At 41.6% G+C, this 24039-nt stretch overlaps 1 protein-coding gene across 2 annotated transcripts in view; it reads left to right on the top strand.

The window, feature by feature from the left end:
• The window catches only part of GRIA3 (glutamate ionotropic receptor AMPA type subunit 3), a 483632-nt gene that overhangs the window by 416320 nt on the left and 43273 nt on the right, over positions 1 to 24039 (top strand). For both annotated transcript variants that reach the window (XM_073547601.1, XM_073547600.1), the window contains exons 9-10: positions 12834 to 12941; positions 16554 to 16760. In XM_073547601.1, coding sequence (XP_073403702.1) covers positions 12834 to 12941; positions 16554 to 16760 — 315 coding nt within the window. The remainder of the gene's footprint in view (positions 1 to 12833; positions 12942 to 16553; positions 16761 to 24039) is intronic.

Below are 24039 nucleotides of genomic sequence, written 5' to 3' on the forward strand. Positions count from 1 at the left end.
TGTAGATGTTAAGATAATAGCAGCCATAGAAATGTAAGGCCAGGTTCACATTGCGTTAACCCAGCCCGTTCAATGCATATTGCTGATGGGCTGCGTTAACTGTATAGCATAACGCGATCGCGTTATGCTATACCCGCTAGCGCAGATGATTCACCTGCACTAGCGGTGACAGCACCTCAGACGCTGCAGCCTGCGTTCGAGGCTCCGTCACTGAATGACGGCACATCGCGAACACATGAAACTTTACGGCATGCGTCGCGATGCGCCTGACAATGGGGGTCAATGGCAGCGTTAGCAGAGTCCGTTACACAGCGTTATGCCGAGGTGTAGTGCAGTCCATCTAACGGACTGCCATAACGCAATCTGACCCCGGCCTAAGATATTTTAATTAGTGTTGGAACCAGGGCTGTGGAGTCGGTAAGCCAAACCTGCGACTCCGACTCCGACTCCGAAATTTCCCTTACACCGACTCCGACTCCAACTCCAACTCCGACTCCTACTCCACGACTCCGACTCCCACACATATTGCTTATATTTAAGTGAAAAATTTATTGTAGTACAATGTGAACCTCAGACATTTAATCATTTTTATGATCCAATAATCAAGATATTTAGATAGAACAGAATATATATTGGTGTACTACCCGGTTTTCATTCTTTTTGGTACAGATACGATATGGATAGACAGATATGGATAAATGGATAGATAGAGCAGCTTTCTAATCTGCTTTTGCTATTGAAAACATTATCTATGAGCTCAAAAACCTGAGGTGATGCAGTTTTTTAAAAAGATGATCAGCTTTTGCAGCTGAAAAACGTATCCTCAAAAAACACAGGAAAAACGCTGTGTGTGAATGTAGCCTTAGATCAGGAATATAACAGCCATTTATAGGACATTTCATAACTTTCCCAAACTCCTATGAAAAAATATTCAGCATATTCTGCATTGAATTACTGTACCCAATTTATTATATATTTTAGGAGTCGGAGTCGGTCCATTTTATACCGACTCCAACTCCGACTCCGACTCCACCAAAATGAGCACCGACTCCGACTCCAACTCCACGACTCCGACTCCGACTCCACAGCCCACTTGGAACTAGGTCGTGTGACTTTCAACGTGCGCTAGCTAGGTTCAGCATCTGCCCATTTGTCTGAACAGTTCTACCTTGTATGACATTGTGGCAGCCTCTGAGTTTGGAGAATACATCTGACTTTAGATTTGTGATTTCCAAATACTCATTTGAGATCAGTTTGCAGTTAGACTACAGGACCACAGTTAATGATTTTCATCATCTACGTCTCTGACCTAATATCTGCAAATATTACACAGGGATTGAGTTGACAAAAAGATAAAAATAGCCCAATGCATCCATTTTGGCTAAGGTGTAAATAAGACATAGCTGATCATCTTTGGGTTTTAGTGATGAGCGAGCACTACAATGCTCGTGTGCTTGTTGCTCGGGTCGAGCAAATTGGAATACTCGGGTACTCGGATAGAACAACGAGCCCAATGTACAGTAAGTCTATGGGAGACCCGAGCATTTTTACTGCGATCCTCCCAGGGGTCCTTTAAAGGTCTAAAAACATCTGAAAATGATGGAAACACTGCTCAAGTGACACGGGAACATCATGGCAAATGCCCCAGGAAGCATTTCTGATTCCTAGGTCACAGCTCTAAACAATCTTGTCAGAGTTTCAAGTCCTTTTTACAGGTGCACCAAAAAACCTACATAAACGAAACCAAAATGGATTTTGCTGGGAAATATGTTAAGGAACATCCTTCCCAGGTTAATGACTTTTATCTAAGCCAAAATAATTAACCCATAACAAAAATGTTCCTCTACCACATGGGCTATGTTCACACACAACTTTTTGAGGCGTTTTGCACCTTTAGCATTGCTTTCAACTAATACAAATGCATTCACTGGGAAATGTCATTGTAACATTTAGCAACCCTACCTGGGCATGTGGTGTATGAAACATAAGCAGACACATCTTGTTTCATTTATGAAGGAGGGATCACAGAGCCTATTATTACAGGGGCATCAGGCAGCATTAATCTTCTTAAAGGGCCATTATTAAACAGTGGGTCTCCTGTGCTGTAATTGCCTGTGCAGTGAGTGGATGGACTGCCAAGAATTATGACACACCCCAATACCTCTTACACGAGAGGTACACGAGGGTTTCCTGAAAAAATGTTGCATTGACTGCAAGGCCTGCCCTGCTACCATGTCATATGCACCCCAATAAGCCTTTGAACCCACATACTGGATGGGCACAGGAAAATCCACTTCACATTATTCTTTTTTGTACTCCCATCCTCTTTTCTTATGCATTGACAGCAAGTCCTGCCCTGCTGCCAAGTCTTATGAACCCCAATATGCCTTTGAACCCAAGTACTGGATGGGCACAGGAAAATCCACATCACATTATTCGTTTTGTACTCCCATTCTGTTTTCTTATGCATTGACAGCAAGGCCTGCCCTGCTACCAAGTCATATGTACCCCAATAACCCCAATCCCCCTTGGAAGAAACATGGAGGAGGGCCTCATAAAAAGTCCCATTAAAAAGGAGCGGGTCTCCTAGACTTGTAATGCCCATACACACCTCAACCTTTTTCTGAACAAGTATTTTACACCCAACATAACCACCCACCCTTGTTAATAATTCGACACTGGCTGTAGCAACACAGAACACGTCAACTCTGGAGATCTAGTGGAAGTGGATGATGAGACGTGGAAGAAGGCCTCATTAAAAGATAGGTCCAATGTAAAGGAGCGAGTCTCCTATACTTGTAATGCCCATACACTAAGTGTATGGGCTGACAAACATTTCCCCTGTGGGGTACACCTCAACCTTTTTCTGAACAAGTATTTTACGCCCAGCATAACCACCCACCCTTGTTAATAATTCAACACTGGTTGTAGCAGTGCAGAACACATTAACCCTGGATATCTAGTAGAAGTGGATGATGAGACGTGGAGGAAGACCTTATTAAAAAATAAGCCCAATGTAAAGGAGCTGGTTTCCTAGACTTGTAATGCCCATACACTAAGTGTATGGGCTGGCAAACATTTTCCCCTGTGGGGTACACCTCAACCTTTTCCATAACAAGCATTTTACATCCAGCATAACCATCCACCCTTGTTAGGAATTAGACATTGGCTGTAGCAGCACGGAACACGTTAACTCTGGTGATCTAGTGGTGGTGGATGATGAGACGTGGATGAAGGACTGATTAAAAAATAGGCCCAATTTAAAGGAACAAGTCTCCTAGACTTGTAATGCCCTTACACTAAGTGTATGGGCTGGCAAACATTTCCCCTGTGGGGTACATCTCAACCTTTTTTTCAACAAGTATTTTACGCCCAGCATAACCACCCACCCTTGTTAAGAATACGACACTGGCTGTAGCAGCACGGAACATGTTAACCCTGGTGATCTAGTCGAAGTGGATGATGAGATGTGGAAGAAGTCCTCATTAAAAATAGGCCCAATGTAAAGGAGCGGGTCTCCTAGACTTGTAATGCCCATACACTAAGTATATGGGCTGGCAAACATTTCCCCTTGGGGGCACATATTTTATGAAATTTGGTGACGGGCATCATAACACCCTTGCCAAAAAATAGAGTGGCTGGAGCATGAAGGAATAGGTTCACCCTGGTGTTCGAGTGGTGGTGGACGGTGAGGATGAGGAGAAGGAGGAGGAGGAAACCAAATAGCCAAAATCAGGAAGCGTATACCCATGTGTGGGTGTGAAGAGGTGCATGGGAATACACCTCCCAAAAAGACACTACATTGGAGGTTATGTTTCGCTGTCATCATTTGGTGGTGTCGAGAAGTCTGGCCCAATCAACCTATTGTTCATTTTTATAAGAGTCAGCCTATCTGCACTTTCCATTGAAAGGCGAATGCTCTTATCTGTGATAATTCCACCAGCGGCACTAAAAACCCGCTCTGACAAAATGCTAATGGAAGGACAGGCTGGACCTCCAAGGCGTAGAGAGCCAGTTCATGCCATGTGTCCAGCTTGGATAACCAATAATTAAAAGGCACTGAGGAATAACGGATGACGTTGGTACAGTCAGCAAGGTACTCCCTCAGCATCTTAGAAAACATTGCATTCCTTGTGAGATTACCCCGCGCCTCAGGAACAGGGCAATGGGAGGGTCTGAGAAAACTGTCCTAGTACTTTGCCAGTGTTCCCCTGCCTATGCTGGATTGAAGCTGTGTCTCTCTCGCCTGTCCCTCTTGGTTGGCCAATGAACTGTTATCTCTGCCACCAGCGTTTTGAGATGGGAATTTTTGTAATAATTCTGCAACAATGGCCCTCTGGTACTGCACCATTTTTGAACACCTGTCTGCCTCTGCGACAAGAGATTGAAAGTTCTCCTTGTAGCGTGGGTCTAAAAGTGTCACTATCCAGTAATGACTGTAACCCAATATTTTTACAATACGAGTGTCATGGGAAAGGCAGTGCAACATAAAATCAGCCATGCTGCCAGACTGGTAATAGGCAAGCCATCCGTGTCCTCACCAACAGGATGACTGACCAAGGTGTCCTCCTCCTCTTCCTCCCTGTCCTCAGGCCATCCATGATGAACAACCAGTATGACAGTTGTGCTTGTAGTACCATCAATAGCGCATGAAAGTAGCTCCTGTTCTTCCTCATCCTCCTCTTCCTCATTGTCAGCCAATCCACGTTGGGATGACATGAGGCTGGGCTGTGTGTAATCACCCTGAATGGTTCCTTGCTCCATGTCCTCATGCTCTGCCTGCAATGCATCCTCTTTCATTGTGAGCAGAGAGCTTTTCAGAATGCAGATGAGCAGGATGGTGACGCTAATTATGGTGTTATCGCCGCTCACAATCTTGGTGGGCTCCTCAAAGTTTTGGAGGATGTTGCATATGTCTGATGTCCATGAGCACTCCTGAGGTCTTATGTGTGGAGTCAAACCTGAATAACGATGGCCTTATTGATACTGGTATTCAACAACTGCCCACTTCTGCTCACAAATCCTTTCCAACATATGCAGTGTACAGTCATGGCCAAAAGTTTAGAGAATGACACAAATATTATATTTTCACATGATCTGCTGGCCTCTGATTTTTATGTGTGTTTGTCAGATGTTTTTATCACATACAGAAATATAATTGCAATCATATTATGAGTAGCAAAAGGTTATATTGACAGTTAGAATGAGTTAATGCAGCAAGTCAATATTTGCACTGTTGACCCTTCTTCTTCAGGACCTCAGCAATTCTCCCTGGCATGCTCTCAATCAACTTCTGGATCAAATCCTGACTGAAAGCAGTCCATTCTTGCAAAATCAATGCTTTTATTTTGTCTGAATTTGAAGGTTTTTGTTTGTCCACCCGTCTCTTGATGATTGACCACAAGTTCTCAATGGGATTAAGATCTGGGGAGTTTCCAGGCCATGGTCCCAAAATCTCTATGTTTTGTTCCCTGAGCCATTTAGTTATCACCTTTGCTTTATGGCAAGGTGCTCCATCATGTTGAAAAAGGCATTGTTGATCGCCAAACTGCTCTTGGACGGTTGGGAGAAGTTGCTCTTGGAGGACATTCTGGTACCATTCTTTATTCATGGCTGTGTTTTTAGGCAAGACTGAGAGAGAGCCCATTCCCTTGGCTGAGAAGCAACCCCACACATGAATGGTTTCAGGATGCTTGACAGTTGGCATGAGACAAGACTGGTGGTAGCGCTCACCTGGTCTTCTCCGAATAAGCCGTTTTCCAGATGTCCCAAACAATCGAAAAGGGGATTCATCAGAGAAAATGACTTTACCCCAGTCCTCATCAGTCCACTCACTGTACCTCTTGCAGAATATCAGTCTGTCCATGATGTTTTTTCCGGAGAGAAGTGGCTTCTTTGCTGCCCTCCTTGAGACCAGGCCTTGCTCCAAGAGTCTCCGCCTCACAGTGCGTGCAGATGCACTCACACGTGCCTGTTGCCATTCCTGAGCAAGCTCTGCACTGCTGGTAGCCTGATCCCGCAGCTGAAACACTTTTAAGAGACGGTCCTGGCGCTTGCTGGTCTTTCTTGGGCACCCTGGAGCCTTTTTGGCAACAAGGGAACCTCTCTCCTTGAAGTTCTTGATGATGCGATAGATTGTTGACTGAGGTGCAATCTTTCTAGCTGCGATACTGTTCCCTGTTAGGCCATTTTTGTGCAGTGCAATGATGACTGCACGTGTTTCTTTAGAGATAACCATGGTTAACAGAAGAGAAACAATGATGCCAAGCACCAGCCTCCTTTTAAAGTGTCCAGTGGTGTCATTCTTACTTAATCATGACAGATTGATCTCCAGCCCTGTCCTCATCAACACCCACACCTGTGTTAATGGAGCAATCACTGAAACGATGTTAGCTGGTCCTTTTAAGGCAGGGCTGCAATGATGTTGAAATGTGCTTTGGGGGATAAAGTTCATTTTCTAGGCAAATATTGCAAGTAATTGCTGTTAAGCTGATCACTCTTTATAACATTCTGGAGTATATGCAAATTGCCATTAGAAAAAATGAAGCAGTAGACTTTGTAAAAATTTATATTTGTGTCATTCTCTAAACTTTTGGCCATGACTGTAGAGTTCCAACACGTGGGGACATCACACACCAGTCGGTGAGCCTGAATCTGCAATCGCTGCTGAAACATGGCAAGGGTGGCTGAAGCTGTAGCTGACTATCTAAAATGGGCACACAGGCGGTGTACTTTTACCAGTAGATCCAGCAGCTCCAGGTAGCTTTTTAGAAAACGTTGAACAATGAGGTTAAGCACATGGGCCAGGCAAGGAACACGTCAGTTCACCTTGCCTCAGAGCTGCCACCAAGTTCCTGCCATTGTCACACACAACCATGCCTGGCTGGAGATTCAGCGGTGTCAGCCACACATCTGCCTGCTCTTTCAAAGCTGTCCACAACTCTTCAGCATTGTGCAGTTTGTCTCCTAAGCAAATTAGCTTCAGCACAGCCTGTTGATGCTTGGCTTTGGCAGTGTTGCAGTGCTTCTAGCTTGTGATTTATGTGCTCATTTCGAAGATGGAGGCTGAAGAGGAGGAGGCGGTGGAGATGCAGGAGCTGTACACAGTGGGGGCAACCCTGATTGACGTTAGGCCCGCAAACCTTGGTGTCGGGAGGACATGTTCCATCCCAAGGTCTGACTGGGTCCCGGCTTCCACTATTAACCCAGTGTGCCATCAGCGAGATATACCATGCCTGGCCACAAGCACTTGTCCACGTGTCCGTGGGTAAGTGTACTTTCCCAGTAACTGCATTGTTGAGGGCACAGGTAATGTTGTGGGACACGTGCATGTGTAATGCTGGGATGGTACAGCGGGAGAAATAGTGGCGGCTGGGCACCGAGTACCTTGGGACGTCCTCCACCATGAGGTTGCAGAAAGCTTCCGTCTCCACGAGCCTAAAAGGCAACATTTCGAGGGCAGGCAGATGAGAAATATGAGAATTAAGTACTGTGGCCAGTGGGGCGTTGGCTGCCTATTTCCGCTTATTTTCCAATGACTGGGGTATGGACAACTGAAAGCTGCACTGGGACAAGGACGTGGATGTGCTTACTGATGGTGCTATTTGACTGTGGGCAATGGCAGGTACAGGGCAGGAGGCATCTTCGCATGCACCGTGGACAGGGGATTGGCTTGCACGCACAACAGTGGAAGAAGCAGTGGGGTTACCCGCAGACTCTGTTCCTGGAGCCTGGAGTTGGGCCCACAAAGTCGGGTGCTTTGCAGCCATGTACCTGATCATGCTGGTGGTGGAAACGCGGGTAGTTTTGCTACCCCTGCTGATGCTGGCATGACAGGTGTTGCAAATGGCCTGTTTGGGGTTATCGGCAGAGTCTTTAAAAAATAACCAAACTCGGGAAGACCTAACATTTGGATTGGCAACTTCTGTCATGTTGGTGTTATGGGGAACGGTTGCACGCCTTCTGTCTGCATCCACCAAACTGCTTCTTCCTGCCAGAAGGGGTGCTATGCCTACCTCCCCCTGTGTGCTGCTGTCCTTGCTCTGCATGTCCTCCTGTCTGGATGAGTCAGTTACTTTATCATCCACCATCTCATCTTCCACTTCCACACACTGGTCCTCCTCCTGAATTTCCGGCAATTGTGTCTCATCATCGTCCACTTCTTGTGACCAAGGCTGCAAAAAAATTTTTGTGCATCGCTACATGGAATATCATCTTGCCCTGCTTCAAGTGGACCAAGTGAGAGGCACGAATTTCCAGATGGAAAACTGAACAGCTTTTCAGAGTGTCCGAGTGTGGGATCAGTTGTCTCAGGGCACTCAGCATGGTGGGAGGAAGGAGGATCAGGGTGAGGAATATGCAGTCCAAATTCACGGCTACTCTGACTTGACCATGTGGAAGACAGGGTGCTGGTGGTAGTAGATAAATAACTGGAAGTATTATCCGCTATCCAATCAACAACCTTTTCACACTGCTCGGGCTTCAATAGTGCTGTCTTGCCGCGGTCTTCTAGGACTTTGGACACTAAGGTCCGGCGAGAACATGTGGATGTTTTTGGTGGCCCAATTTCAGCTTGGCCACGGCCTCAGCATGCACCATCACCATCATGCCCACTTCCCTGTCCCTTGCCACGGGCCTTGCCCATTGTAAATGGACTAGAGTATTATGCACGTTCACTACAAATGGCTGAATTGGGAGCGAAACTTGTATGTGATACGTGTGCGGGAAAACCACACTTTAAACTATCTTGACTGTAGGTAAAAATGTTTTCTGGTTTATCAGATTTGTGTCAATAAGTATGGTAACAGACTGCAAAAACACTAGAATATGTAGGCCCAATCTGGCCAAATTTTTTACACAGATAAATGAGGACTGTTAGGGAGATGCCACACTGACAAATATGTCACTGTGTGTCACTGTAGTTATATACAGCACGATTTAGCATAAAAAAGCAAAAATACAGGCCACATATTTGTCAGTTTGGTATCTCCGTGTCACCTCATATATCTGCGTGCTCCAAGTTTGCCCATTGTAGGCCAGTTTTCCATTTTTTTCCTGTGTGTCACTGTAGTTATGCACAGAATGACTTAGCATAAAAAGCAAAAATACAGGCCACATATTTGTGAGTGTGGTATCTCTGTGCCAGATCATATATCTGCATGCTCCAAGTTTGGCCATTTTAGGCCGGTATTCCATTGTTTTCCTGTGTGTCACTGTAGTTATAAACAGCACTATTTAGCATAAAAAAGCCAAAAATACAGGCCACATATTTGTCAGTGTGGTATCTCCGTGCCAGCTCATATATCTGCATGCTCCAAGTTTGGCTTTTTAGCTTTTTTATGCTAAATAGTGCTGTATATAACTACAGTGACACACAGGAAAAAAATGGAATACCGGCCTAAAATGGCCAAACTTGGCGCACACAGATATGAGCTGGCACAGAGATACCACACTGACAAATATGTGGCCTGTATTTTTGGCTTTTTTATGCTAAATAGTGCAGTATATAAAAAAAAGGGAATTTAGGGCTAAAATGCCCAAATTTTTAGCAGATGGACAGATGAGGTATGTCACAGATCTACCACACTGTAAAATATGTGGCCTCTATGTATGTTTTGGGAGGTTCAGCAAAATGGTGTCAAGAAATTGTATTAGACACTCAAAAAAATTCTTCTCTTCCGTACCACATAAAAATGAAAGATTTCTCTGCGCACTCAAAAGTGATTTTGGGACCCCTTTAAAATTGCTGGATTTTCACGCTGTGCTAGGAAAAGGATCTGGCGGTATTGTGCAGTGTCAAAAAGCAAATGGAGAAAAAAAAGGACTCTGGATTGTTTTGCAATAAAATAAGCTCTATTAACCTGGCATAAAAATTTTCCTAGCTAATTAGACCTGAGGCTAGGTATATATGGTCAATATATCCTATAGGTAGCAGCAGCAGACAGGAAGGGAATGGACCCTCTTGATGTATGCAATGATATCTATGTACACACATACAGTGCCTGCAGGCCTTGCACTGATATGTATAGAGCGACGTACAATCCCCTGCCTACCTATCACTGCAACCTATATACTCTGGAATTAGTCCTTAGAAGGACTGTTGGTTTAGCTGGATTTTAGTACTTTAGGATGGTAAACCCCACACTGACTAATAAATCCCCAAATCTGACCCTATCTCGGCAGCAGCTCTCCCTACACTATCTAAATCCGGAGCTGAATGTGCCGAGCAGGGCGGCGTCTGGTCTCTTATACCCCTGATGATGCTGTGTGGCCAGCCAATCACTGCACGATCACAGCAAAGATAGTTGCGGTGTTTCATTTCCTGGCAGACAATCCCTGCATTGTGATTGGGTTTCTGAAGTCCGCCAAAAAAGCTGTTTGGAGACCTGAGTTCCTGCCGAGTAATCCCGGACATGGTCGGTGCTCACCGAGTACACAGAGTACCGTGATACTCGGGCGAGTAACGAGTAGTGGCAAGCACGTTCACTCTTCACTAGTTAAGATACCATACTGGTAAGGAACTTTAGATTGTGAGCCCTAATGGGGACCGTCATGATGTCTATAAACCAATGCAGAATTAATGGCGCTATATAAATGAGTAAAAGAAATACAATTAAAATAAAATGAACTATTGCATTGGACATTTCTCCCTCAAGAAAAATGGCAATATGTTGACAATAATTATTTAGATTTTATGATTATTTGTTATCTTTTAGTTTGCTTTATCTCTACATGATACATTTATAGGTTTTCTCTTGATTAAGTGTTTGCTTTTGGCCTTGGGGTACTTTTATCCAAATACCCTAGCGATGATCACTATTCCCACATGTTCATGATAGAACAATATATCTAAAGAATAAGAGTGAGGAAGTTAGAAAACCAGTTTTCACATCAGCAGGAACCGTGAAAAGATACTAGCGACAACCAACGCCGCTGTATATATTTTGTAATGATGTTGAAATGTCTCATTAAATGTAATACTTAACACACAGTACTCCATATTTTGTTTACTAGCCAGTAAAACAAAAGGATAAAGGGTTAGGAAAAAATATCTAGGACATGGTGTTCTTTAGGAGTATACAGGGTTGTAATGCTTGTTTCCCTTCTGCTGATTATCTTTAATCTAATGGTTAAGTTAATGGTTCATGTACACTTTTGGATCCGGATCTCAGTATCCCGTTAAATAGATGTTATGTGGACATTGTGTTAGGGGAAGGAACTAGTTAGGCATGTCTCCTCTGTAATGGGTCCGGTGCGATCGGGGCTGTCACCTAAGTTGCAGGGAGAAAAGCTTAAAGCACGAGACAGCTCCCTGTACTCGAGCAAAGGGGGCGTGGCCAAGCTGAGAGAAGGTTCGCGTGCGAGGATTCAACAGTTTGGGCGGGAACGTCGAGCGCATGAGAGACCTATGAGGTAAAGTCAGCTGAGAGGTGACTGGGCAGAGTAGAGCAGGGCCTGGGACAGCAGAGCGCTTTAACAGGAGACTACCAACTGAGTACCGCTGAGACACCGCTGTCCCCGCTGACATCTCTGCCCTCGCTGAGACCCCTAACATAGCTGACAACTCTGCCACAGCCGCCCCCACCGACAGCACTGACTGTGAGAGACAAGGTCTGTGAACTGGACTTAGGCGTGTGTCGAATCAACACAGCGAATCGGGCTGCCCATTGTAAACTGTGTTTGGGCAGTGCTGCAAGTTTCCATAGTGTTGGGACACTCACTGCTGTGGAAAAAGATGTTTCCCTCTTTATCGCTTCATCTTCTGTACCCAAGTCCTGCATCAGGATCCCAAGGAGTCGCCGCCATTGTCAGGACCACGAGAGGACACCGCCATCATCAGAATATACAGTATTATACCAGCTTCCTCAGGACAGTGTCAGACCTCCACTGCGACACATCCTAAGCAGCTACAGTCACAGTCAGGAGTTTAACCGTGACTGACACCTGAGGGATAAGTAGTATTTAATTGTGCTGTCTGCTTTACTTATTCTAGTGCCTTAAGTTATCCCCAACAGTCATTCGCTGTATTAGAGAATAATATCCCTCCATTTTCTCCCTGCGTATTTTCTGTTGTAAAATAAACCCCTATCACCCTTGGTCTGTGTATGGTCTGTTACTGCATTCTACATGCCTGCAGTCTCCTCACAAGTGCCTACTACTGTATTAGAATGTGGTAATATTCAGATTTTTTTAAGGAGTCCAAATAAATTATTCAAAGAATATTCCATATTATGCCATAAAACAAACTCTTTATTGAATCTCGCTTGAAACTAAGCATCCGAAAATGTTTTTTTATTGCATGTCAAATTGAGGCTTAACTGGTATTACCAATGTATCATTCAATTAATTATATATTGGGCAGCACAGTGGCTCAGTGGTTAGAACTTCTGCATTGCAGCACTGGGGTCCTGGCTTCAAATTCCATCAAGGACAACATCTGAGTGGAAGAGGCTGCCATGAGAGTTGGTGAGTTCTCTTTCAATGGAAGTCTTCAAACAGAGACAGGGCAGACATCTGTCTGAGATGGTTTAATGAATCCTTTATTAGGCACGGGGATTGACATGATGACCCTTGAGGTCCCTTCCAACACTAGCATTCTATGATTCTATTTTTATGATGTGGAAGGAGTTTGTATGTTCTCCCCATATTTGCGTGAGCTTCCTCTGAGTTCTCCGGTTTCCTCCTAGACTCTGAAAGACATGTTAAATAGAAATTTAGACTGTGAGCCTCAATGGGGACTGCAATGATAATGTCTGTAAAGCGCTGCAGAATATGATGTCCTATATAAGCAAGCAGGATAAATAATCTTATTGCACTATTGTAATGTGTTGCAGGTTGGACACTGGAATGAATATGAACGTTTTGTTCCTGCTCCTGATCAGCAACCAACAAATGACTCTTCCTCTGTGGAAAATAAAACTATTGTAGTTACAACAATTTTGGTAAGATTCTTTTGCGATGTTCATTTAGAAAATATTTACTTTAGGAATATATCTCGAGGCTTTGGACACTTCAACTTTCTGTTGTACATTTTCTATCTAAAGGCAAAATTAAGAAACTTTTCTGCATAGTTCTAATTACAAATCAGTCTAAGATGTTCATAGCCTTTAAGCTTTAATATTGGGTAAAACAATATCAATTTAAAAATGATGGAGATCTTGTAAGGGCTTTGGAGAGTTATATATAACAATTATTTACAATTCGGGATGACCTAACAAGAACCCTCACTAAACCTCACTAACAAGTTTTAAAACTTAAATTTTATTATGGATTAAAATAGTGAAGTAAAACTAAACATGAAATGTTCTGTCCCTATATTGCCTAAACAATGCTAATATAATGTGGAGGTGATTGCCAAATGTCGCATAGTGCCACCCCAGGTTGTCAACATTATAAGGCAAACCGGACAGTTTTTTCTAGAGCACAACCCCACAACATGTTTCACCGCAGATGTGACGTCATCAGGGGATGGGACAATAGCTAGAATGTTGTTTAGGCAATATAGGGACAGAATGTTTTATGTTTAGTTTTACCCCAATATTTTAATCAGTAATAAAAGTTAAGTTTTAGGACCTTTCAGTGAGGGTTCCTGTTGGGTCATCCCAAATTGTAAATAACTTTTCCAAACTTGTTTTAGAATTATGTATGCTGATTAATAAAATCTGCAAATGTTTACCTGAAACTGATCTCTATGAGTGCTTTAAGTTGACAAAGATTTTCGCTATTCTTACCAATTAGTTGGGTGAGTTATAACTAAGCACAAAAGCAGAAATAAAACTGGCAATGCTCTGTCCTGTAGAACTACAACTCCTATACCATTCTCATGATACAAGAACTTGCGTTCTGGTAAAGTCTGTGTTCAGTGGAGCTGTGAAATCCATGAATACTTCCAAAGGCAAGAAAGTCGCTGCACTTCTTTATTCAAAATAAGCCTCACTGGGAACCTGGCTTAAGTCTTCTTCTAAGAGGCTATTTGCATATTTAAAGGGTTATCCTCAAGTTTGAAAGAAATCTTGTATCTGCATGATAGCAGTGGTGGAAGCAGACAGAAGAGGGCCCCTGCGCAAGAACAATGTAAGGACTCTTTGCAGTCCAATAGCTCATCATGAAGCAAAATTTAATCTGCTTTTGGGGTGGAAATGGACCCCCTTAACTTTTGGGCACCTGTGCGCCTGTACAGGTTGCACCAATGATATGTCCGTCCCTACTAGCAGACACAGACAGAAGTAGAGATCCCTGTGCAAGAACAATATATGGACCATTTGCAGTCCAATAGTTCATCATAATGCACAATTCCACCTGCTTTGGAAGTAGAAATGGCCCTCCTTACCTTTTGGCCCCTGTGCAGCTGTAAAGGTTGCACCACTGATATATCCACCTCTGTCCACCACTGCAAGATAGGGAATAACTTCCTGGTCACTGTGGGTCCAACTGTTGGAGCCCACAATGGATCCTGAGAACTGTGGCTCTAAAGATCCCCAGCTGAATGCAGCAGTGATCAATCATTTGCTTCATAAAGTGCTGCAGATTATGTTGGCGCTATAGAAATAAAAATTTATTGTTATTCATTAATTCTTAATGGGATTGCCGAGCACTGCGCTCAGATGATCTCCAGCACTGCCATTAGTATGAACTGAGTGGCAGAGAACATGATTGACCTTTGCTGCATTCAGCAAGGGCTCATCAGAGCCATAGTTCTTGAGATGGGTGAAGGCGTCAGTGAAACTTGAGAATACCCCTTTAATTTCACAGAATTCCTTTTTCCCTATTTTTATTTAAATTTTTGCAACAATAAAACAAGTGCATTTATATAGGTAAGTCAAGTAGCATGACAATTAAACATTTAAATAGTTGCCTCAGCCTGAATGAAGTGACATAAGTCAAATAAGAGAAGAATAAAAATTGTACAGTATATATCGTACATAACATTAACATAAATAGAATACTGGTATGCAGGATAGGATAGGTACATTGTCTGAAGCGAAGTTACAGTGAGTCAAAAATATGAGCATCGAAAGGTTGTACAGAAAAGAAATATCGTATGTAGTATGAGATGTGACACCATGAGACAGGTGCAATGTTAAAGGTTTAGGGAGTCAGGTAGTCCCAGTGAGACCATTTTTATGAGCATTTGGTTAGTTGATTATTAACTTAAGCGAATTTTTCTTCATAGGATTTATGGAGAAGGATTCTATCTTTTATATCTTGAAAAGCAGGAGGGTTTTTATTTTTCCAGTTGAATGCAATCGAGTTTTTAACCTCAAGCAGGGTATGAATGATGAGGGATTTTTTGTCTGGACTGATATCAGAGAGACCAAGTGATAGTAGCGCAAGTTGAGGGGAAAGAGTAGCAGGCTTACCTATTATTTTATTGATGGTATCAGATGTTTGTGACCATAATGTGGCCAGTTTAGGACAATTCCAGAACATATGTAGGAGGTTTCCATGGGAATTTCACAGAATTCCAATAAGTTTCCATATGCCGTCTTGGCAACATTACTCCTTAGACTCCTTACATAAGACCATGCTTTTCAATTTTTAAAAATCCTTCCATAAAGTAATTTTCAAGCCTTTTAAGGCTGTCTTGCTAATTATGTCAGACAGTGGATACCAACGTTGCTCAATAGACACCATTGACTTGCAATAGGGTCCATCCGAGTCCCGTTATATGTACACTATTTTGAGTGAAAGAGTAGAGCTGCATTCTGAATTACTGACGTAAGCTCCAAATACATCAGTGAGAACGGCACCTACGCAAGATAAGGGTTAATGAAAGAAATAACGATTTTACAAGATTTCACAGTGGTAATATCATTTGGGTCAACACACAACCAGTGTACCTAATGATTGGCTAACATCCTCATGCTTTAAACTGCAAGTTTCCCCATTAACATTGTACACAAAGGCCATTTGGAGGCTAGGAGATTGACAATCTAATGGTAGCTAAAAGGGATTTAAAAAGTAAGACCTTAATTGTTCATTATTTTCACTGGACAGCATGTAGTAGCTTTGCCGGTTGTTCTAGCACGTTACATTTCAGGCCACTAACTGCTTGCAGAGCTGATGTCAGTAACTACTGCACCTCACCCCTGAGATCACTGATTAGCTGCGGCAGACTCTTTCTGATGATGATGATGATCTGTAATGGTGACCTGGATTGGATCAGTGGTGAATTAATACTAGAGGCACTAGGGCTAGGTATATAACCAATATTCAGACTCATGTAGGTCATTCTTTCATGAAGCTTTTACAAGAAAATTATTCAAATCAGCTCTTTTGACTTTCATGTTTTGGTTGGTAATGTTGTAAATTACTGCATTACTTTGATAAAAATAATAAGGACATGATGAAAAATAGACAGATTGTGCCCATTTCTTTTCCATTTTTATCTGTACGGATCAAAGATCACTCCACTCAAGTATAGATTTATCTAATGATGGAAAGAGTCAGGCTCTCTCTCCTTTCATCTGCAGACCATTAACAAGTACATAATGATGCCTCTTTTCAATAATGCGCTGTTAAATATGCTTGATCCAAAATTTGTTTTATTAAAGGAAAATCCATATGTTATGAAAAAGAAAAACTACGAGCAGTTGGATGGCAATGATAAGTATGAAGGATACTGTGTAGACCTGGCTAGTGAGATAGCAAAACATGTTGGAATAAAATACAAACTTTCCATTGTCGAAGATGGCAAATATGGAGCTCGCGACCCAGAAACTAAAATATGGAATGGAATGGTGGGTGAGCTGGTATATGGGGTAAGTGTTCATATCTGTTATTAAAATTGCAAGTATAATTGGATCTAATGGGAACCTAACAGCTGATATAAACTGCCTGATCCATGGAAAGCATGTATTGGACACTGACTGTATAATGTCAGCCATAAACTGTATGTTTGACTATGAAACGCTGTGGTATTTCAGAGAAAACATGCTTTTAAAACCAATGAGGCTTGAGTCTCAAAGGAAACTTGTTGGACTGGCGGGACCTCAGTGTCTTCTCCTTACTCACTTCCTTTAAGCTACAGGTCTCTCCTTGCATGCATGCGTGTGTGCATGGGAGACACCTGTCACTCCAAGGCAACAGGCAGTGAGAAGCCACCGAAGACCCACCTATCTGACTAGTCTCCCATGTATAGTAGCTAAGTTACCAGTTATTGACAGTCAAACATACATGGCTGAAATTATTCAGTGTCTAATACATGCTGCTTCTGAATTGGGCAGCATGTATCAGCTATCAGGTTCCCTTTAGTAAATTCTGAATCAGTAATGTAAAATAGGCCTAAGTCATAGAAGGTTTTACAAATTTACAAAGAAATACCGTACATATTCTACCAGGAATCCAAATCAAACTAAATTTGATCCACTGTACCTAAAAACCAAACACTTCCCTTGGGAAAGCTTTGAAGTGGGCCCAACATGAATGCTTAGCTTCCTATTATGGAAAATGTATGTTAAATTGGTTTACATAATCTCCTATTAATTAATTCCGCAAATATAAAGGTTGGCTTCCTTTGTGATGGAACAAAGTTTCTGACAAGAATTGTCAATTCTGAGTGGGGACCATGAAGGTAATAGCAGAATAAGTTGCTGCTTTATAAGCAACAGGATATTTCAGGATCTGATTTTTTACGTGACATGATTGATCTCCAATCTATAATTATAGAACAGGCTACATAATTCTTGGTTTTGTGTTAAATCTTAGTAGAAATGAGCATAGCCATAGCAATATATCTTTGCAGTGCCAATCAGTAGGTGGACAGCAGGGAATGTTGATTTTATTTGCATGCCTGTTTTCTGAATACAGTTTCCTTTTATAATACAGTCTGGGCAAATGGTAAGTCACTGTAAAACATTGCAGCAGTAGCCATATGGGTTTGTTTTTCTGCTAAATCCAGAGAATTTTTTATTCTTTAGGAAACGTGGGATAACGAAGAAAATGAGTCATTGTTTTATATAACAAATAATAATGTTTATTGAAGGGCATAATTGTAGAATTCAGTCTAAAGAGATAATTTTTATTTTAGCTATAGTTCATCTGGATTTATCTTATTAATACTCTGTAAGATGCTACAGTTGTGCTCAAAGTTTACATACCCCGGCAGAATTTTTGCTTTCTTGGCCTTTTTTCAGAGAATTTGAATGATAACACCAAAACCTTTTCTCCACTCATGGTTAGTGGTTGGGTGAAGTCATTTAATGTCAATCCACTGTGTTTTCTCTTTTTAAAGCATAAAGACAACCAAAAGCATTCAAATGACACTGATCAAAAGTTTAGATACCCCATTTCTAAATACCGTGTATTTCCCCCTCTAACATCAATGACAGCTTGAAGTCTTTTGTGGTAGTTGTGGATGAGGTTCTTTATTTTATCAGATGGTAAAGCTGCCAACTCTTATAGGCAAATAGCCTCCAGTTCCTGTCAATTCCTGGGCTGTCTAGCATGAACTACGCGATTGAGATCTTCCCAGATTGATATTGAGGTCAGGAGACTGAGATGGCCACTCCAGAACCTTTACTTTGCTCTGCTGTAGCCAAAGACAGGTCGACTTGGCCTTGTGTTTTGGATTGTTGTCATGTTGGAACGTCCAAGTATGTCCCATGTGCAGTTTCCGGGCTGATGACTGCAAATGTCACAATCCATTTTTGGATCTGTGTCAGTTTGGGCTGCTCACATTTAAACTTTTTTCCTTTCAGGCCATCGGGGGTTAATATCAGTTTTCCCCCCGTGGCCACTGGTGTTACTACATTGTGATTTATTATCTATGCAGGTGGGTGGCACTCCCACCTTCCTTTATAAGGCCACCTGGTGCTGCAGCTCACTGTTGGTGATACACTTGCTCTTCAGAGACCAACCAAGCTGGAGTTCAGGAGCTGGCAGAGTTCTGTGGTGCTTCAGTTGTATGCTGTTGTCAAGTGCTCTGCTCTCCAGGAGCATTGCAGAGTGTTGTTTTGTTTTACCCTGTCTGTTGGTTTTTGGTGCAGTGCACTTTTTCCCTGTCTCACCTTCTGGGGAGGGGGTTGGGGATTTATCTCATGGCTAAACAGGAGATAGGGACAGGTCGGGGACTTGGGCCTCACTACCATTAAGCATACCCCCAAGTTAAGGAAAGTCAGGACACCCCCTTAGCCTGAGGGGCCATTCAGGGGCCCTGGTTCCATGTCTCCTGTTTTCCCCCTACTGCCCTGTGACAGCAAATTAACCTCCAGTATTTGCTGATAATGTGCTGCATTCATCTTTTCTTCAACTTTGACCAAGCTTCCTGTTCCTTTGTAGCTCACACATTCCCAAAACATCAGCAATCCACCTCCATACTTTACAGTAGGAATGGTGTTGACCTGTCTCCAAATGTAACGTTTATGGTTGTGGCTAAAAAGTTCAATTTTGGCCTCATCACTCCAAATTACCTTATTCCAGAAGTTTTGAGGCTTGCCTATGTGCTGTATTGTGTATTGTAGGTGAGATACTTTGTGGCATTTGCGCAGTAATGACTCTCTTCTGGCGACTCAACCATGCAGCCCATTTTTCTTCAAGTGCCTCCTTATTGTGCATTTTGCAACAACCACACCGCTAGTTTTCAGAGAGTCCAGTATTACTTTTGATCAGGGTCATTTGGATGTTTTGGGTTGTCATTATTATTTAAAAAGAGAAAACACAGTAGTTTGACAAAAAATGGCTTCATCCAACCACTAACCATGAGTGGAGAAAAAGTTGTGGTGTTATCATTCATATTATCTGAAAAAAGGCAAGAAAGCAAAAATTCTGCCGGGGTATGTAAACCTTTGAGCACAACTGAATATAATATGGTATAAATGCTGTAAATCAAGTAATATAATATAAAGACTAAAAAACAGATATGTTTAATGGTAAGCCTATCCCAAATGATTAATATTGAATGTCACATGAATAGTTTGGAGAACATACTGACATATTTAGATCTATTCTTGTAAATTATAGTAGCAGTCCTTTTTTATTTTTTTTATATAGGTTTAGTGCTCATTTCAGTTGCTCATTGTTGCAGCTAAATCGTATCTCATTCCTGGACATTATCAGTCCCTAGTAAAGATGGACAAATTTATTAGAGTGGAATTTAATGCTACACTAATTTTACAAAAAATCCACATTCTAGAGAATGCAAATTTTTTGTAATTCGCTCCTCGCAAATTTAGCATAATGGTGACCAGCTACAACCAACATGTTGCTGAACAGCAAAAGGTTAAAATGAAAAAAAAAGAAGCATACCTCACCGCTCATCTCTCTGGCCACCCCTGTTTCTCCATGCTCCCTACCAGTTGTCTAATTTTTTGCGCCTCCATCGCACCGCACTGTAGTCAAGCAATTCCAGCCATGGTGCATGATCAGTGACCTCCAGGACATGGTGTTAACTCTAGTCTTGGACTTCCCAATACAAGCAGGCCATAGAGGTCACTCTGCATGTGCTGTGATCTTGTGTGGCCTACTCATGGCCAGAAGTCCAGCCTAGTGTGAACACAATGTATGATGGAGGCATGAAGAACCAGACAGCGAGTTGGGAGCAGTAGGGATGGCCGGGGAGGCAAATAATGATGTGAGAATGATTTTTTTTTCTTTTTATATCTTACATTTACTATGCCCTGGGGTCTGCAACAGATGACAGAGTTTAATAGGAAGCATTCAAATAGCAGATTCATGATGAATCGAATTTATCTGTAAAATCCACCCAAATTGTTGGGTCCTAGCTATTTTTGCATTTAAACAGAAATCTTATTACTAAGGCTATTAAAGTATGTCCATGTTGCCCTGTTGAATCATACTTTGCATATATAAATATCAGATACCAAGTGTCATTTTAAAAAGAAAGTTAAAACCCTATTTATTTACCACGAATCATGATGTTTAGTTACAAGGCACTGCATTTTTCTTGTTAAATTCACAGATTTGAATAACAATGAAATTCACCCCAGTTGCGTGTCACTTAGGAAAGTAGACTTGAACCCTAATTGGAGACAGAGACTAATGTTTATGGTGGCAATCTGTAGTGTATAGTAGGTTGCCAGAGCCCAGGGTAGGTCAAATATTGCACTCATAAATCATTAATTATGACCCCAGAGCGCTCCTTTAAAGCAAATAATCCCCTCTGAGTGCACCCATAAATGCCCCTATTAGAAAGTATTAATTGCCCCTTAAGAAGTAATGCCACCTTTGTACCTATGTCAGCATTAAATATATTTTTTTATCAGCCTGACAGCTCCTCCTCCTTCTTAATGGCTGAAATTGAAAGTGTGTGTGGGGGGACTTCAACAGACTCTATCTCAAACTGGTTAGCAGCTACAGCAACAATTTAAGACTTGGTTTTCGAGTTCAAAGACTCAGCAGAATTGCAGCTCAAGTTGTCTGAGATATCACAGGTTATAGTGACAGTCAGGAGAGAGAGCTATAGACTCACATGCAGCTCTTACTTCAATCTGTGATATATCCTGCTGGCTTAAAAGACTCTCAGCTTTATAACAAGCCCTAGATCACTGCTGTAGCTCTAATCAAGATTGAATTGGCATTAGTAGCCAGGACATATCTCATATGTCCTTTTCTACTGAGCTGCCACCTTGCAAGAACATAGGATACATCGTTGACAGAGAAAAAAGATTAAAAAGATTATTTTATTTACGTAGTTCTGTTAGTTAATGCTAACTCTGGTGGTGCTTTGGTTATTCCCTACTTTATTTGTAATGAAACACCCTGGACAGAGGTTGTTTCAAAAGAGCACAAAAATTCAAATGCCACCTTTGATAACTGTGGGCCGGCAGCTATCTCTCCTGATTTTCCCCTACATACTCTCAGCTGAGTATGGGAAAATTGGAGTAAGTTTAGAGTCTGAATAGACAATAGTCATTAGATGGACACCTGGTCTTACCAAAATTTGGCCCATTTTTCCCTTTTGTGTATGATGACCTTGTAAGAATAGGTCACTACATCTAGATAATGCCTATTGCATTTCATGCAATGGTTAAAGGCTGTAATGCATGATGGGGTTCCATATAATTATAATGTAACCTATGAACTTTATTTATCAAACCATATTATAGATTTATATGCAAATAGCTACATAGATATATTGATAGATGATTGGGGAAACAGTCACTGAATAAGGCGTTAATCCATGTTAATTGCATCCATTCATCCTCCAAGCAGCATAGTCTCACTATGACAATGCTTTACCATTATTATTCAAAATGTAATTGAGAAATAAGCGTTCACTGAACACTGAGAAAATGGATTTCTAGGAAACAAACCCTGAAAGATTACTTGAGATGGAACTGTATCTGCTCATAAATGCACTGTCTTAATCATGGATGTCATTGTAACAATCCGTGTGATTCCACTAATTCATTTCAACCATTTACCGCCTTCTTCCTATATTGCATGATCTGTAGTATTATCACAGCTTGACCAAGAATTGACTTATAGAGCACGCAACCTTTTAGTTAAAGCAGTAAACAAATTTTTGCTTCAAAACACCTTTCAGTCCTTCAGAGGTCACATTTTATCAGGGGACTATATTGATCCATTGAAAAGTCAATAAATATTGATTGCGCTTGTGTGTTTAAAGAGCTGGCATCATATTCCGAGTTATCAAAAGAAAAACATTGATTTATTTTTTCTGAAGGAAAATCTGCATCATAATGTATCTGAGCGTAATGTTATCTCATTTCTATTTTCTAAGAATCGTACTGCTATCCTATTACTTCCAGTAGGATTCATTTTAAAGAGCATTTTCGCATTGTCAATCGTTTTACATAATTTACTGGTAGAAACGCCAATATTAAGGCAAATTAAAGCACTTGGAATGGGGTTTTGGTTTAAGCTGCGTTCTCTGGTAGGCTTGTACTTAGCTTGACATTGGATTTTCTGTTATCAGTACTTAAATAGCTTTTCTTCATATTGTGCAGAGGCTCTCAAATAAGTTTGAGCTTGTTCTTTATATTAGTTTCCAGTCACACTGTAAAGTTACAATGACTCCATCAAAAAAGATTTAATAGAATTTGCTACTTAGTAGAAAAGCAAATGATTAAAATAAAGCAGAACTGGCAATCAGGTTTCCGAAAACAACTACAACCTGCTCTAATTACAGGACAATGTACACCTAACCAAACATTTCCCCTTGAGTTTTAAGGTAAATATTGCAAAATGTGACAGACATTCAAGCACAAGCCCGTTCAAGTGTGCATTGATGAGCTTGGCCTGACAAATGTGTCCACCCTATCTCTCTGTGATTATTTTTAAAATACTCCAATTTGTTCCCATATAAATTAAAAAAAATAATTGTAACATACTAGAGAATATCCTAAATAGGTTGCCAAATATATACCAACCACTAGTTAACCACATAAGAGAAATATAGGACAAACATGTAATGTCTCACACACTATTAAGCCTGACGAAGGGTCTCTTGACCCCAAACATTGTGTGCAAGATAGTGTGTGCACATATGGTGCATTTTATTCAATCTGGAAAATAAAATTGTACTGTTTCAAGACATATTTGGGTCTAAGAGATAACATTTATTGTTGTGGAGATTGACATGTTAGCATAAGGAGACCTTTTGGCTTGCAATACCCCACTGGGAAATTAAATATGGAAGTTGCCTCTTCAGAGAAGAAAAGGACTTGAACTCTAATGACACCTTTTGGAGATAGCAATTCTAAAAGTCAACATCAACCCTTTAATGAGTCATTCTGTGTGACTTAGGCTAAAAGCCAAACCAGCATTTCAGTTTGAAGACATATGTTGCGAGGCATTGCCCCTCAGAGTAAACCATGAAATCTATTTTGGCTGTATGAAAAGCCTCTGACTGGAATGGAGGAGGTAACATTTCTCCCTGAGGAGGGTGACATGCCTGACATGACAGTGTAAGGAGACTTATTGGCCATGCAATGCTACTCTGAAAAACTAAAAATGCAATTTGCCTCTTCAGAGAGGAAGAGGACTTGAAGGGCAACACCACAAAGCACATGTCTGCAAATTGAGATTCAAGGGTTGATATTGACTCTTCGGATTTCT

Source organism: Dendrobates tinctorius, unplaced genomic scaffold (genome assembly GCF_039654945.1).
Source record: "Dendrobates tinctorius isolate UK_male_01 unplaced genomic scaffold, ASM3965494v1 ptg000154l, whole genome shotgun sequence".
In the NCBI taxonomy this organism is placed as follows: domain Eukaryota; kingdom Metazoa; phylum Chordata; class Amphibia; order Anura; family Dendrobatidae; genus Dendrobates; species Dendrobates tinctorius.